The 18,274-nt window shown below is 39.6% G+C and overlaps 1 protein-coding gene across 4 annotated transcripts in view; it reads right to left on the minus strand.

The window, feature by feature from the left end:
- Positions 1-5,398: 5,398 nt before the first annotated feature.
- The window catches only part of SMC5 (structural maintenance of chromosomes 5), a 49,657-nt gene continuing 36,781 nt past the window's right edge, over positions 5,399-18,274 (minus strand). For all 4 annotated transcript variants that reach the window (XM_005435733.4, XM_014277188.3, XM_014277192.3 and 1 more), the window contains 7 exons: positions 16,025-16,150; positions 15,231-15,326; positions 14,733-14,837; positions 14,413-14,532; positions 10,319-10,498; positions 10,129-10,224; positions 5,399-7,352 (listed from right to left, as the gene is read on the minus strand). In XM_005435733.4, coding sequence (XP_005435790.2) covers positions 7,212-7,352; positions 10,129-10,224; positions 10,319-10,498; positions 14,413-14,532; positions 14,733-14,837; positions 15,231-15,326; positions 16,025-16,150 — 864 coding nt within the window. In that variant the 3' untranslated portion in view covers positions 5,399-7,211. The remainder of the gene's footprint in view (positions 7,353-10,128; positions 10,225-10,318; positions 10,499-14,412; positions 14,533-14,732; positions 14,838-15,230; positions 15,327-16,024; positions 16,151-18,274) is intronic.

Raw genomic sequence — 18,274 nt, forward strand, 5'->3', positions numbered from 1 at the left:
AACTAATTTCCCTAAGCCAAGTCTGTTTTGCCATGACAGTGATTGCTGAGTGATCTCCCTGCCCTCATCTCAACCCATGAGCCTTTCGTTATATTTTCTCTCCCCTGTCCAGCTGAGGAGGGGAGTGATGGAGCAGCTGTGGTGGGCACCTGGTGCCCAGCCGGGGTCAGCCCACCACAGGTTGCTAAAAGCAAGTATTTTCATGAACTAACTTAACCTGGTACACTGGAACGGTGCTAGGGTGTGACTGCAAGATGGGACCCTGGACCGAAGGGAGCATGTAACCCTGCAGCAATGCAGGCAAAGATGGGGGGTAGAAGTATGCCATCTGCATCTAGAGCAAAACTCGTAAGCAGCCTCCAGATTTGACATGATGCTGAGTTGGAGTTCTCTGTCCTCGGGCTTGATGGTCAAAAGACAGATACAACAAACTTAGCATAGGGCTGCTTTTTTTTTTTTTTTTCCTAGCTTGTCATGGATTTTAGGAATAAGGGACACAGCTCTGTGGCATTGGCCTCATTCTCCCTGCAATCCTGTCATAAAGGACTTTCCAAAAAATTATCATTCTTTACCTTACACCCTTTAATATTTGTCTTTAGTGCTCTAATTGGAATAGCTACCAAATCTTCCTAGTGCAGAGAAGGCCTTAGCCTTAGGGAAATGTTTGCAGCTTTTAACGTCTAACACTCTACAGAACAGTCTTGCCAGGAGTGGTGTGAATTTTGGCTGGAACAGGTACGACATGCAAAGATGGGGTGCACTCCAGTGGATGATGGCAGACCTCAGCACTGACATGGGGAGGTGTGAACCTGAACAAAGACCAACTGATTCAGAGAGCACAATTTCAACAAAGTGAATTTTCATTTTTCCTCTCTGCCGAGGACAGAAGAAAGGAAATGTGTCACAAAACGCCGTAGAAGTCCAGTTAAATGCCTGCAGAATGGTTCAGAAAGCTGCAGCCAAGTGTGGCTTTCTGAACCTGCCTGCTGGGGTGACTTAAATGACTTTCACCTCCATGGGAGTCTACAGCAATGTCATTCAGCACTCAGTCTTTCAGGGCTATGGAGTCGGTGAGGCTTCTTTTCTGCATTAGACCTCTGTCACAACTGCTACTTTCCCAATGACTTTCGCTTTGGAAACAAAATCCCTTCCAGGCTGACCTCCTTGCACCTTCCAGCCACATCTGACAAATTACATCAACAATAACTTAATGCAAAGTCAGAATTGTCAGAACATTGTGCTTACCCAAATCGTCTTTAAGGGACTGCCTTAAAGTAGGGGAAGCTTTCCCAGTGGCAAGAATTTTGCAGCTACTGTGTTTTCAGTGCCACGATCTCAACTGAGAAACCCTCTGTCCCCTAATATACCTCCTCAAACGCTTCCACAGGTATTATGAAAATCTTCCCATTTCAAAAAGGGAAGGTCTTGACTGGCATCAGTTCTAATCCTTAATAGACACTTGTTTCTGTATTATTACACGCTGCATTTTTCCAGTCCATGTATCTCTACATGGAGCTCATGCATGCCATTTGGGGTGAGAGAATGGAGTTCCTATTGCTTTCAGCTTGTATTTTTGAACTTGCTACCACTGTTACTATTTTTTAACGACTTGTGGATCCCAATTGACAACTGATAAACATCCTATTGCTTTTCATACCAACAGCCATCAGTCTGTTTTAGTATTGGCTGTTGCCTCTGAGGCCACATCATGATGATCAAAGCAACACCTGGATGTCTGCACAGCTGGACACAAGGTACAAAGGAAATGAAGCATGTACACCTCAGACTAGGAGAATCACTAAGCAGATAAGGACAGCTTACCATGCCATGATGCAAGAAAGCCCTAAGGGAATTCAGAACGAATGGAGAAAGAAACCAAAGAGCACAGAGCCCTGCTGACATTGTGCTAAAAGGGTGCACAGAAAAGTCTTGGGCTTTCCAAATGGCCTCCTCCTTTTCTGGCTAATAGGCAGAGGCCAGAACGATAGCAGAAGTTTCAGGAGAAACTTCTTTCCCCAGCTTTAACTGCTGAGCACGATGTCATATGGCATAGGATATCCCTTTGGTTAATTGGGGTCACCTGTCCCGGCTGTGTCACCTCCCAACTGCTTGGAAACTTCTGTGCTGGTGGGGCAGTGTGAGAAACAGGGTAAGCCTTGATGCATGCTCAGCAACAGCTAAAACATCCCTATATTACCAAGTGTTCTGGTCACAAATCCAAAACAGCCCCATAATACAAGCTACCACGAAGAAAAGTAACTCTATCCCAGCCAAAACCAGCACCAAGTATCGAAAAAAACCGCTGGCTTAGCGGAGGCAATAGATCAACAGAAGGAAGGCTGAATAACTGGAAATTACTTTGAGGGCAACGGGGGAGCAGATGAATAGTGGAGAAAAGGTGGTGGAATCTGGTGGAAAGCACAGAGATGGGAACTGTTGGCAGGGGATGGCACCACTGGGAAAGAGCTGAGCCACAGAAGAGGATATCAGACGGCAGGCTGCTGTAGCGCTGGTTATCACTTTTACCTTCTGCCTCTGCTGTTGCTACTTGCCATTACCTTTCCACGTTTTCCCTGCTGGATTTCAACACTGCTACAGTGGTGCCTGAAAAGCTTTCAAAGGCTAAACACATCTGGTTCCTGCACTCATCTCCCCTCTGCCTGTTTACACTTCAGCCTTGCCAATGACTAAAGTTAGCACTGAAGTAAAACGAAGTATAGTAACTACTAAATCAACTCCAGCACACAAAACACTGCCTTTCATCCAGGCTGTCATAATATGCAAAGGACAGGTGGATCAACTAGCCTCAAAGGAGAAACGTGGCTATAAGTCTGAGTGCAGCAGCAAAGAAACATTCCTGCGATTTTCCAATGTTGAGGCTGGGACAGGGGGAGTATTTTTCTTGGAGCAGAGGTGGATTTAATCCCCTTCCCCATCTCCTTCCTCTCTAAATTATGATGTATCAAATCCCAGTTTTATTCTTAATTAGTGAGGTACTTGGAAAAAAATCCTTCTGTAACAAGAAGTTCTAGGAACATTTAATTTGGGCATTGTGTTTCAGTGAGTCAGAACTGAAGACAGTAATTCTGGCTCAGAGTTGTTTACAGTGAAGCTAGAATGCTAAGGTTCCCCCTACTGCCCGTGACATAGCTCTCCTGCCAGACACCTCCCATCGGATACTGTGTCAATCAAATCAGCAGAAACTACAATGCACCTTTCAAGAAGCAGGCCAAATAAAGACAGGAAAACGATGCATACAGCATCAAAACAACTTCCATGAAATTGAAATACATTTTCACGTACGGTTACTAAATACTGCTGAGCCAATATAGCCCTTCCCCTTAGTGTGGTGCTCCTTTCCCAGTACAGGTGGTGTTGAAGGTTGTGGGGTGCAGGGACAAGAGAAGGAATTATGCACTGGATGGGACCATCCCTCAGCCAACCCCCAGGGACACCCACAGTACCCTTGCTCAGCTTAGCAAACACTGAGCATCTTTAATCACAGATCTCCTTCTCACATTGCCTTCACCCCCCAGGGTAAACCCCACTATCCAAAGCCTGTGCACGGACAGCACAGACAGTAATAACATGTTAACATTATGCAAGTGTTGGTAAAATTGAATGACAAATTCCACATCTTACCTATATTTACTCAACGCTTTTTGAAGAAGACACTATGAATGGCATGGGAATTGGGGACAGCAGGTGAAAATTAAGGCCTGTTATAAGAGATGTTCAGAAAATTAAGAGGCTTTGCTAAGGAACAAGCAGGTTACTGCAGGTTCATGGAAGAAACCCAAGTCAGTTTCTACAATCCATAGGAAGCACTATTTGAAGATGGTCCAGAAGCTTCTGGAAACAGCCAGAGAGTTTAGTAATATGAGGGGGCTTCTTAGCATGAACCACACACGAGCCTCCAGCAGTGTTAACTCTTAAGTAAATTTTGCTATCAGGCCTGGAGCAGGTGCGGTGCCAGGCCTCTAAAGAGCACCTGCCATACTCCTCAGTAAGCATCCTGCAGCAGAGACCAGCTCTGTGTGTCTTACCCCTCACTAACTCCACAGCCTGGAGAATCAATGTTCCCAGTCAGCAACAGCCTTAACACACCTCACTTACTTTTCTTCCAATAAAACCCTAAGCTTCATGGAAGCATGTTAAAAAGCACTGTGGTTGTGCAAGGGGCCCTTCCTCATTAGAGTCTGCTGTTCCATCCGACTAAACAAATCTCCTAGTTAACAACAGGTACATGCACGAGTGCCATTTACAGCCATAAAACACAGTCAGAGGTGATTTAGAAGTGCTTTTCAGTATTTGGTTCCTCAAGATCTTTCTATTTCTCACAGTAAGCTACGATTTCTGCTGCTTTACCTCTTTGTCTCAGTACATGAGCAGACACAGATGTTTGTCAGAACTGCAGATGGTGGTGGAAGAGGATCTTTGCCATCAACTTCAGCTGGTCTAAACAACAGGGAAAAGTACTTATTTTTGGAAAAAGATCAATTAATACTTCAGCTGTCAGGACTATTTGGGGGTCTTACCACTTCTACATTCTTGAGAAGTCCTGTCTAGTCAGCAGGAAAAGTTGGATACTACATCTGTATTTAACCTAAACTCCCATTCATCCTGCCTTCTCCAAGTTACGCTGAGATTAATTCTAAGGGCTGTTACAGCAAGAGTCCCTGCAGGGCTGAAGAGCAAAGCATGAGGAACAGCAAGAAAGCTGGCAGCATGGAAACACCCTATACACAGGTAAGGAATGCTTAACAACACTGTAGGTACACTGAACACCTCAGTGTGTATTTTCATGACTACACTATCCAGCCCAAAAGACTCTAAGCCAGAAGTTCTCTGTATGTGGATGGGATGCACCCGTCACGTGAATTAGCAGGTTACCGACAGGAACATGTGTATGGGAGGCACACAGTCATGTTGTATAGCCCACTTCACAAATAGCGATGGCCACTTTTACATACAAAGTTAGTTTTACAGTTCTTTTTTAAAGGTTTTAGCTAGGAGAGCTGCTGGATGGTGAAGCTGTACTGGTCAGTAATGTGACAGTGGTTTGGTTTTGCAGCTCATTACACTGTCTGGGCTAAGTTAACATGAATGACAGCATCATGTTAAGGCTGCAGCCAGTTATGTTGAAATCAGGACCTCTGGTCAATAGTTGACAGACCTCCAAGGAAAAGGAACACACCCACAAGCCAGACATAATTTTTGAGAATGGATCTGAAGTGCCATCCCCTTGAAATAAGTGACTTACATTTCATCTACCTCAGCCTGAAACATGAGAAAGGAACTGAACTCTAGGAAAAAATCCCATGAAGCTCTAAGATGATAGCATTACGAATACTCAGTGCTGTCTACCCATAGAAGAATCGAGGCCTACACAGGTCCATTTAAGTAGTTTCACTTATTTAGACAGTGAAAACAAATAGTACTTTATTCATACAGTGATCCTCAGAGACCAAACAGAATGTCTGTTATTTCTTTAAAAAAAATTGAATGGAAAAAGCCTTAAAAATTCAGGGTTATGAGAAGCTAAGTATTTTAAACATTAAAGAACACATTTAAAACCCAGATCTTGCAATACAGCGGACAGATATAGGCCTGTAGCCTCAATTAAGTGGAGGACACTCTGCTGGCACACTCAATCCCTGGAATACAGCCCAAGTTTCCACACTCTTCGTTCTTCTGTCAAATATTTGTGTCTGGACACTAATCCTCATGGAACTTATTCCCGGAACTCATTTCACAGTCAGACAAGAGCTCCATTGATCAACAGTAGCCTGTGATATAAGAATGTGTAGTTCTCTATTCCCTTAAAGGCTGTTCAAAACAAGAACTACAGTACTTAACTTCTAGTATCTGAAACCTTCCAGATCCTAGCTTGTATTTTGCAGTGGGTTATTTTATTTGTAAAATTCTAATGTAAAAATCCAAACATAGCAATTCCATCAAAGTTCATTGACAGGATGCTGTTAAAAAAAAGAATTCCATTCAAAATCAACTGAAGACCAAATTTTGTATAGAATTCTACTGAAGGCTACTTCCCCCATGAAAACAAGGATACTGCATATTTTCAGACTGTTCTGGGACATAAATAATTTTTACATACCTTTCACATACCAATTGTAGTTTCAATTTCTTTACAAATCTTATTCTTCACAGTTCAGTATTAAGTTTTTCTTTTTTTTCAATAGTTAACTAAATAACCTGTACCTTGTTTTAGGTATTTAGCATTCTGTTGATGACATGTACTTTCAAGAGCTTAACAGCTATGGCCAAAACACCAGTAATGAATTTTATGGCTATCTGTTGAATATAAATGCAGCTGAACCCTTGTAAAAAGCCTCCTGGTTTTAACAGACACATGAAATCAGCAGGTTCTCCATCTATCACCAAAAACATACCAAGTTTTACTTTAAAAATAATAAAGTTATATATTGCTTCATTTTACTTCTGCAAGCTAACTAGCTTGTTGTTTCAAAAAAACTGGCTCTAAGTCTCCTTGCTGAGAAAGACTTGCTAGAAAAATACAGATCTTCTCCCTCCAGGAATATAAAATGGAACATTATTTTTATTTACTATTTTTGAGCTAAAGTATATTATTTTAAGAACAGTATATTCTTTGTATTAACTTCATGTATTATTTTCACAAAGTAAAATCCAATGCATAGCTACTTACAAACCATTCTCTTCCTATACATCACCTTCATTCATTCAAAAAGTTTCTGTTTCAACAGGAAAAGTTTGGAGAACATGCTTAATTGTGTTAGAAGCCTTATCCCCAAGACTTAACCCGACGACTTATCCCCAAGACATGAACACTGTTTACCAAAAGCAAATGCCTGGTTTTGGACAAAAAAAACACCAACAAAAAACCCAGACAGTATTAGTCCAGTATAACCTAGAAAAACTAACTGTACTTCTGATGTTGCATTACTGATAACATAGCAAAATACCAGAAACTTCCTTTTTATTTAAAACACTGTTGAGAAAAAGTAGGTTATTTGGAGAAAGAGGTCACTATGAAATATTTGAAATAAAACACGCATTTTTAAAAGTGTTAGACTTTTACACAAGTTTTAAGAATTAAAACTCTTAATCATCAATTCTTTACAGGATCTCATCTTTCACAATTTCTGAAGTGTTGAAGGCCAGATGTTTCAACGAGTTCCAAGAACACATTATATATACACATGTATATATCATTGTTCATCCATCCTTCCAAGTCGCCGTCGCCGCCTACAGAAAGCCTTTAAATCCCATTGGCTTGCCTCCAACATAAAAGGTCCATTGTAAACAAACAACACCGTCATCTTGTCATTGTAGGTGAGATTCTGCAGGAGCTGGTGAAAAACACAAAACCCGAAGTCAAAATAGCTAGAAGGTATGTTCCTCATTCTCTAAAAAAGGTGCAGGAGGTCCATGTAAAGACTTCAATCTCAAAAGGCCAATATAGCAGGATTATAGTCTTTCTGACAGATGATGTGTATTTGTTCCTAGACAACCACCCCAAAGAGACTCCATTCATTCTTCAGGCAATTTCCATGCTTCACTATTTTTACTACAAGAAAATCTTTGTATCTAATTTGTACCTTCCTGCTGCAAATGAGGTCATTACCTTCTTGCCATATCCACAAAGGGCAGAAAATATTTGCTGTATTTTGTTTTTTCCAAGGCAGGAGGCAGAGTTACTTGGGCACAATTATTATGTCTCTCTTCAACATCATGCTCCTCTGAGCTAAGCAATTTCTATTTGTGGAAACTCAAAACTTTCAAAATTTCTTAAAAGTTGCACTGCTGTCTTTTGGAGCAAGTCCACCCACTGTATTACTTTTCTGAAGTGTCAGCCAAAGATGGACATTTACCATAATCCAAACCTTGTCACGCACAAACCCAGCAGACTGATAGATGTCATGCAAGCTGTAGAGTTATTTGCAGTGCTCAGAATGACTTTTAGCAATTTACTTGCAACTGATGCTCAGCTTGTCATCCATAGTAACTTCTTTCCCAATCATTTAGACATTTATGCCTTAGACCAGACGCTGTTGTTGATTTTTCCCACTTAAATACCAAGTTCTATGCTTGTCTGTGCTGAAATGCACCCTGTTTTCAAATAAATTTACCTAAGATTGTTTTGAATTCTAATCTTGCCCTCCACACCAAAGCAGTATTCACTCCAAACATAGTAATTATTTGCATGTTTAATAAATGTATCTGTTTCAGCATAAACTGATATTAAAAATACTGATTTTCAAACCCAAGACTCATTCTGCAGGAACACATTCAGCCCATCCACTCATTCTGACAGCGAATCACTATTCAGAATACAATTTTCCTAATCAACTCTACTGCATATTAATCTATATCCCTTCCCTTCCATAGTTTGCTTAAAAATATAGCTGGGGGAATTGTCAACATAAAAAAACATGTCAACTTTTTCCCATATCCACTGGATACATATATAGAACTTAGCTTAGTATGACAATCTGTCATACCTGCTTCCTAGTAAGTGATGACATAGCATAGGCTCAGGAACAACAAGTACACTACTGGAACAGCAGAGTCTGACTTTCTCCTCAGCCTGCTCTGTACAGCCTTTTAATTACCCTCTGATGATTCACCACTCAAACTATCTCATTGGCTAAAACTTTTACATGAAATGCTACCTCGGTAACGCTCTTTGTGGTAGGCTGTTAAAACTTCATCATGTTAACAGTGGTGATCACCTACTTGCAGCTGAGAGAGAAAGACAGGGAGGAAGGAAATACCTTCAGCCACCTCTTTATAACATCATCTCTTGCTGCTGAACAGTGATGCAACACATTCCTTGATCTTTCTCTTACCATGATGTTAAATGGATTTTTGTTTTTAAAGCTCTGAAGTTTCTTACTTTTGCTTTCTCCTTTTTACTCCAACATTTCTGGTTAGTTCTGTACACTCAGTTTTCCCCCTTCTGTATTCTTAGCAATTTAAGAATAAGCACAACTTTTTAAACAAACTCTGAACCCTAAACAGTCATCTTCTATAGTTCCTTATATGTGGGAAGCTTTAAAGTTAGTAGAGCCATCTCTGTCCTTTCAACATCCAAACCACTCATTTCTGAAAGCAGGAGAGAGCACAGAAAAGCAGATCCAGTAAGGAGAGAAACTATAAGATGATGAAAGGATAACGCAGAAAAAAAAAAGTAATGGGGCCAGGACACCACCAAACTGTGCAGAGGTAAGTATACTGCAAGATCAGAAGGAACAGCAAGCATCACCTTCCTCCTACTTTCAGTCAGGTAAATGCAGTAGGTGGCTTTTCTCAGGTGCTTCAACTGCTATTTACAAAAAAGAATAGCACATACCAGCAAGATTTTCTAAACCACAGTGAAGTACAGGATGCAGAAGAACTGGTATCTTAAAAACTGTACAGCCCATTACTGAATGCTTGACTCCTTGGTGTACAAGTAATGTTGACTGGTTTGATCTCAGATCAAGTTGAGCATAACACTAGCCTCTGTTAAACGTGCAGGTGAGCAGCCACTCTATTTACTAGTCCTTTCAAGCCATAGCATCACACCACCACATTACCTAATCAATAACAGAAGAGCACAATTAAGCACTGGCCATTCTGAACTAGGAAGTCCTCTTCAAGCCATTCTCCATGGAGCATAGCACTGACCTTTTCTAACCTTCTCAGATTATTAGTCGAATAGTTTTCCTCCATTAATATGGGATTCCTCTAATTCTTGCAACACCAGCAGCACTAGCCTGTTCCAGTATCACTATATAACTTGTTTGGCGATCAGTCCCTGCTACAATCCCAATTCTGTATGAGCTAGAGGCATTACATTTGGCAGCCTTCTTACATGATATCCCTGTCCACTGGTGGTTAACCTGTGATGCTTCCACAGAGGCCACAATTTCAGAATGTGTTCATGATGAGATGTGCCTTGGTATAAACTGTCTGAATTCTTCCCAGGACTGTCCTTAAAATGGACAAATCCTCTCAGTTATCTTTTAATATGAAGTTCTTAGGTAAAACACAGATAGGTTATACAGTGTTTACAGGGATATTATCACACAAAACTCAACTCTCCTACACATTAAACTTGTAGTTTCATTTTCCACCACGCACCTTTGGTGTAATAAAGAAGTACTGAGACGTGCTTTCTTTACAAGCAGTTTTCACAACCATTTCAAAAACTCTTCTCTCGTTCATTGGATCCATTCCCTAAAAGAAAAAAAAAAAGAAAAGAGTTTCTTCTCTCTGCTATGTCATAAGCATCTGTATAGTTAAGAGGTTATGTACTGGACTTGATCCTCACCTGATTGATTTCATCTACAACCCTGAAGGGACATTTGTTGAATTCCTGCAGAGCCATCAGGTACAACATAGTGGAAACACTTCTCTCACCTCCACTCTGATGATATGCAGTCAGTTCATGAAGCTCAGTGCTCCTGTGGAATTTTACTCTAATGCGAATCCCATACTTGTCGTACTCCTCCTATAAAAGCCAGTACTTGTTACACTCAGTTTCTCTGTACTACAGCTTACTTGGTAACGACATGCAAATTAAAGTAAACTTATGTCAAATGTTCTACAGGGGTCTACAAATTACTCAGGTTTAACTTAGTATCAATACATTAATTCTATTGCATATATTTTCCTTAACTCTTTATCTTTCCTCGTAAGATAGAGGATTTTCAATACCACACCCATGACAATGATTTCTTAATTTCTGAATCCCTGGTAAGAAAGATTTCATACATATTAAGAACATTGACAAGAAAAAAAATTCTTAGCTAGAAAAAGCAGAATGCAATGCCCCTACAAATCTCATTCATTGTAAAAAATGCACAAGGGTAGATGACGCTATCAGCTTGAACAGTGGGATGACAGGGTGGTGTGTAGGTTAAGATCCCATCTGAACCTCTTCAAGAGCAAACAGTCTAACTAAATAGTAAACATTTCCTCCACTAGCAGATTGAGATATGAAGCCCCTGCAAAATCCACCATGACAGCATTTTTGATTTCATATTCTTTCAGGAAAACCACACACAAGGATTCTGACCCTGGCTGCCTCTAACAGAAAAGTGACACTTGTCAGCAGTCTGAGTCAATGATGCATAGGTGTGGGGATTACAGATGGGGTTCAAAAGAAGGTCCATGCAAGGAAATACATTCATGATTTGAGGAAAAATACCTTTCGGAATGCTTGCTAATATTTCTGAAGTTCAGGGGAACTCAGTGCAGGAATGGCAAGGCAATCCCCAGTGTAGAAAGCCCATACTGATTGTTTACCATTTTGCCTGCATGAGACACAATCTTTATATGCATCTATGAAGTTAATGAGAGCTACAGGGTAGATTCAAAAGTTTCAGGAACAGGAGTTGCAGGTCTATGCATATTCACTGTGGAAACGTAAATCCTGCACTTGGAGGTCACTGAATCACATTCTTCTGATAACACAATTGCAAATCTCAGTGTAGAAGAAAGGAATGGAGATGATTGCTGATGGGTACTCACAGAATACTTCTTGATTTAGAAGGGACAGTTGTGGCAAAAAGACAATGAAGGACCAAAGAAGAAGCTGGCACATGCCAGTTTGGTTCAGATTGCCACACATCACAGTCATTAAAGGCATATGACCTGGCAGAGCAGAGTACCACTGCAGGGCTTGCGTTTCTGAAGAACAACAAGGTCTAAAAGCCACCATGAAGCAAATAAGCCTTCATAATAATAATAAATTAATAATTAATATATAATATTTATAATAAAAATTAACAAATCTTAGTCTTAAGACTGCCTTAAGAAACTTCCAAGTCTGTAGGAACAATTTTCAGCTTCTTCGCTACCTTCAGATCCTGCTTTGGGATGAGTAATGCACATACCAGACAGCATCTAATATTGGAGAAGATATATCAAATCCTCTCAGATCTGATTTAGCAGATCAGCTGATCTGCTAAATCAGAAGAACAAGTCACCTTTTGGTGTTCCTGTTTTACTACACCTGCAGGCAGACAAAGATCCTCAGGACTGAAAAGCCTAAGGTCTTACACTGCTATTTACTTCCACGTACTACAAACCTCTGGTGCTTCTGATTTACTAGTATTATAGAACATTGAACTGTGAATTCTTGAGGCTGAAGCAAATGCATACACACTTCAGGAGAGAATGAAGGAGACCTGACATAGTTATAAACACATTTGCTAAGTTCCACCTTTTTCCAATTTTGGACACAGGTCACCCTTCTCACCCTTGACGTTTTCCCAGTTAGCAATGGGCTGGCACTTCAAAGACACTGATGACCTGCCTTGAGAAGGAGCGCTATGCGAGGAACAAAGCAACGCTTAATGCAAATAGAACTATTTGCAAGCTGCTTTTGGTTACCATTTCATTCTCCCCCACTATGGAAGAAATTTGTTCTTTGGCATTTAATGCAGCTTATCAGAAGAATAATTAAGCCTATTGGATTTGTAGATTGCAGTTTGATAGCCATGAGTGATAATCAGGAGCCTCAGAAGGAATATCATGGGGCCTGCTTTCAAAACAAATGAATGTTCCTTCACTAAGCCTTCTGGAGGTTGTATTTTGCTGAGGGCAGCTAATAAAACATTCTACTAATCAGCAAAGATAACAGCATCATAGCATTGATGAACTTTCTCCATTTTAGTAGGATTTGATCCTGACAATCAAGTAGCAATCTCAACAGACCCACAATCTGTCTGGCTTAAGATCAGGAACACTTCAGCATAGTGAAGTGAAATAATAAATCCTTAAGTTCACAACCTCGCTCCTGTTTCTTCTAACAGATACTTGCAGATCTTTTGCTATACTCCTTGGAAGGTGGTGCAACTGTGGGACATCAAGAACACAACAACTTCTTATAAGGAGAAATAAAAACCAGGACCTAAGGCCTCTTGGCCTTTATTGCCAGACTACTGGGAATGCCAATTCATATAACTGACAGATGTTCCAGGACCTGTCAAGAACGATGCTCAAAACTCTCTGTGGGAAATCAAGGAAGGTGAGTGCTACCACTGCTAGCACCCTGAATTCTGGTTACCAAGTGCTACCAAGGAACATCAGAATGTTCACTGAGCTTTCTGCTAGGATGTCAAGGAAGAACCTAGTAAAGCATTTCACACAGTAGGTAGTATCACCAAAGACATCATTGGATCTCAAGGTCCCCTGAGGGCACACTAGAGGCTTGAACTTCAGTATCACAGGAATATTTCTAACACACACAATTCTGCCTCAGGCATCTCTCTTTTGATATTTACAGGTCACGGCAAAAGAGTCTCCTACAAAGAAGAAGGGTAAGGAACACAAACTCCACAACAGATTATCCATCTCTGTATTATAGGTGTTGATGTCTCGAGGAAAAAGTTTTAGTTATCGGCCCAGTACCACTAGCTAACCTCAGACTATTTTTGCCATCTTTGCAAAACAAAAGCAAGACCTTCCAAAGAACATACTCAGAAAAACAGTCCAGACTCCCTTTGCTTTTAAATTGCTTTACTGTTCTTGTGTACTCCCTCCCAACTGACTTTTAGATAAGAGAGATATTTGTGTAATATAGATCTGACTTCACTATCAAAAGAACTGAAAAATCCATGTTTTAATGTCCTACTGTCTCATAATACTCGTTTCTATGTAAACACTTTTAAGCCGTTCATGTGGAGAGCCTTGTCAGTCACTACTCTGCCCCAGATAATAATTAACATTTTAAATATTTTAAGAAAAGTTGCTCGAGTAATTTACAACAGGAAAAAATGTTTGTGTCAGCTTTCACTATTGTGGAGTCTATGCATTACACATGAGTCGTAAACTCATCATTAGAGAGATCAATTTAAAACAAAACACCCAATTTCTCTGCAGCCCACTGCACTGAATATTTCTCCTCAAGGTACTATCGAGGGTTTAAGTTCTTCATCACAGGTAAACCCTGACTATAAATGTTACTGAGGGCATAACAGACTGTGCCAAAGGATTGCTACTTCTGAAACAGACAAAATGCCAGCAGACTCAAATAGAAACTACCTGTAGAGCCAAACCAATATAATACCTAATAATAGTAGATTTAGCACTAAATGATAACAGAATAGCACAAATAGCCAAAAATGTAGAATTAAATCAGTAACTTAATGAATCTGAGTTAAAGTAAATACAATGCTTCTAACTGAGTTCTGTAAGTTGCAACAAGCTTCCAAAAGTCAACGAGTTGAAGTCCTATGCATCTAGACAAAGGCTCTATTCCCTTTAATCAGAGTACTAACATGAAGGAAGTGTGTTCATCAGTAAAAGTTTGTTACTTTTTTAAAAATAACATCTTTCCTACAATCCAAATAACTTATTTTTTCTTTAGCAATATACAAGCAGAAGATGTTATTTTTACATAGGAAAAATAAATCTTACCTCGTTTTCCACATGAAGATCAACTTCACCAACACACTGCATAGAACTAAAGAAGCTACTGAACTTCACATTAATTTGCTCAATCAGCTTTTTCAAGGGGTTTAGCCACTTTTCTTTGACCTACAAGGAGACATATCCAGGTAAAACCACTTTTGGTAACTGAATTTTCCCTTAGAAATAGCATTTAAATTCAAAAATTATGTAATTACATAAGCTAACATCTCAGTTTAGACTCCAGGCAACTTGGAAACCCTTTATTTCTGTATGTACATTCTATTTGAATAAGAATATACTGATACAGAAGTGATAATTTCAATTACCTGTGAAATGTTTTGCTTATAGTTATCCAATTCATTTTTCTTTTCCTCTAGATATTCCGTCAACTGCTGTGCTTCTTGTGTCTCTCTATTGTATTCTTCAACAACCTGCCAGAATAAAAATAAGCAGTCAACAAAATGTTTGCCAATTCTAACCTTGACTGTAAAAATCTCACTGTACTGATTCTGTTCAAACACAATTATATAGATTATTGCACTGCACACCAAAAGAGATACGGTTCTAGCTTTAAAGAAAAGAAACTGTAAAGCATTGCTTCCTTCAGGTTACTGCAACTTTTTTTCCCCTGTTAAAAGGCACAGAACACACTGTTCTTTTGGAAGAACCTACTTAAAATTCCAATAGATGCAGAATCTGGCATTTACTGCACATTGTTCCTGCTGTCTAGCTTATTATACCAAGAGATCTAGCACAGAGTGGGAAGCAAGTACAATATGGGTGAACGGGAAGGAAGGGAGGGCAGAGTGAAGCAGTGAACATACTGAAGCGTTCAGGCCTGTGAAACAGGAGGCTCTGGTTTTCTCTTCATTCAGAAAAGCATCAATTTCCTCCAATGTGCTGGGAAGAGCCTGAAAAGCCTACATGAGAAAGGATGCATGTGTTACACAGCAATGCTAATGAAGGACTCACGCTTGCTGAAAAGAAACCAAATAAGCCGTAAACATTCTATTACTTTTAATTGGGATGTCACGTATTCAAAATTTAACTCTGCAAGATTCCCTCACAAACTATTCCAACAGAGAAAGAAGGCTACAAGTGCTACTACATAACAAAAATACACAATAAATTGGTCCTTAGCTGCCTACTTTGTGAAGGTACAGATGCCCACAGACTTGGTATAAGGCAGGGGCTATTCTAGTTAAGCCATGCAAATACTTTCAGAGGCTGGGAAGACCTCCAGGTAAGTAGGCATACCCAGATTTCAGTTCTTTTGTGTTGCTCCATTAGAGCAAGAAGCTAGAAAAATATGGCCTCTATTTCTGTGAACACAAGGCTATGTATTTTAATTGGAATTCCAAATTTTCTCTCCTCTGTGCACAGAACAAAGTGATAGACCATGGTCCATCACTATTTAAAGGTACTTCGAAGGATGACAATGTAGGAGTCAAAACTAAGAAGTACACATGATCCTTTACTGGTAGCCTTCTACATATATACATATATATATATACACACATACATACATAGATTACATAACATTCTTTGCTGGAGAAGTTAGAATGGTATACACTACCCAAAATTTAAGACATATGTAGAGATTTGGTTTTGTACATACAGTTTGAAATTCCTTTGGAAGATGTTGATCTGGAGTCAGTTTGCAGATGTACTCAGCTTTTTTCAGCAACTCCTTGCAGTTCTTTGTAAGAATTCGCTTCCTATCATCCAGTTCATTAAACCGTTGCTGTTAGAAAAGATAAGAAAATACGTTCTTTTTCTTTTACTTTATTATAAACCTCCAGAGGTGACACTAGCACACTGACAACAAACAACATTTGGATCGGAGAATGTAGGTGAAATTAGACTGGTTAAAGACTGAAAAATCTTTGTTTCAGCATACAGAACTCATTCTGCCTCTCTTCTCAAAGTCAACAGATGCCAAGGTAAACTGATCAAAAACATGCTCTTGTAATATAGCTAAATTTATTTTCTCTCAACCAGACACGCTCACGTAGATTCAATATACATCTCAAAATAAAGACTGTTTTACAGGAAATTCCCTATAAGCCAAAACACAACTACTTTAAGCCTTATTTTTTATTAGCTCCCATTTAGCTGCATTTATCTGCTTGGGATAACATGGTGGACATGATGTATACTGAATGGCATTTTAGCTGAAATTTTACAGAGTAAACATCATTATACAATCAGAAGTACATCTTTTTCTGTTTCATATCCTACCTCAGTAACACAGTCAGCAAAGAACAGAACAGAACCACACATAACTTTTAAACTAGTGCTGAAAAGTGAAAAGCAGATACAGTTTCTGGTTTTGAACAGTGATGTCAAGGCTAAACTCTTGGAATTTATACTACAGGTAAAGTGGCCAACCCAGCCCTATCACTTTTACAATGCTATGTTACTACAACAGTAGTTAAAATATGACACACAAAATATGACAACGTCATAAAACACTAAGCTAAAGATTACCTCAAATAAGTAGTATTCAGGCAATAAATTTGGAAAGCCTTAAGCATCTCTTCCCCTCTGCCCCCAGAAATCTCAATATGGTCCCTACCACAGGCCAACTGCCTCCAAATGCTGGGCTGGCAGTGCTTGGGAGTAACTGTTTGATGCTGTCTCCCAGCTCAGGTGAAAACCCAACTGCAGACGGCTGGGAGCTGCCAACCACTTAAAAGTGAAAAGGAGTACATCTCAAGATACTGGAACTTTTAATCCAAGCTATTTTACTATACGTTTACTCAGTGATTACACACGCAATCTGTCTTTTTAACTACAGGAATATATACTGGTTTCACTTTTTTCAGAGGCACAAAATCCTAACTCAAAGTTCATATGCACAGTATTTTGCTTCAAAACTTATTTCTAACAGTTTGGAAAGTTCAGTTCTGTTCGTAGACTTGGGAGAGCTTTATTTCCCAACTTTTATTGTCGTGTACTTCAGTTAAATATGGGAGCCCTCCAGTGGCAAAAAAATCTCAAAGTGTTCTTTGGAGATTATACAGCGAGATAAATATTTATTCCTCATTTTTAAAAGACAGGACACAGGCACTGATGGCAAATCACATTAGCTTCTGGCAATTTAATCAATCTTTACTACTGCTTCTGTGTATTTAGTAACAGATACGATCATGATTGACCATCTGCGGTTCCTACACTCACTCAAGAATTAGGGCTGCTGTTCTCCACAGCATATATCAACTCAAACCCCCTGTTCTTCCTTCCCTCCACCAAGCATTAGGAAATAGATTTTGCATTAGAGTAAGCATTTCACAATCTTCACAAACACACCGTAAACATATTTTTCTGCACTGTGTTAACATTTTCATGAAGGTAAGGTTAAAAAAAAAAGAAAGGCCTTTTTTAGATTTCCCCTCCTCCACTTCATAAAGTGAATTGTGGAGGACAGAAATGTCACATGGTGGGCAAGAAACACTGGCATCAGAGCTATACAGATAAAACAGCAGTAAGTGGAGGGTGGCCCTTCCTTTTGGTTACAGCCAAGAACTTCTACATTCTGAATCAGCACAAATAAAACCGTACACCACAACACTTACATTCCATTACATATCTGCATATGCCCTGTAATAGATTAAATAAAAAAAATTTTTCAGGGAAATTTAGGAAGTTAAAACTGGGCTGTAGTTTGGATCCCAGAACTCTAAAAGCCAACTGGCTTCATCCGAGATGTGTTTGACCTCATGATAACAAAGGCAAAGGATCCAGGGAAAGGCAACACACCCATACTTTTTATACAAGAAACATCAATTTTATACCCATGTGTTTGACCATTTCCAGAGCCAAGGTCAATTCTGAATCATCTTAAGTGGGGAATCCCATCTCTCAA

Source organism: Falco cherrug, chromosome Z (assembly GCF_023634085.1).
Source record: "Falco cherrug isolate bFalChe1 chromosome Z, bFalChe1.pri, whole genome shotgun sequence".
In the NCBI taxonomy this organism is placed as follows: Eukaryota; Metazoa; Chordata; class Aves; order Falconiformes; family Falconidae; genus Falco; species Falco cherrug.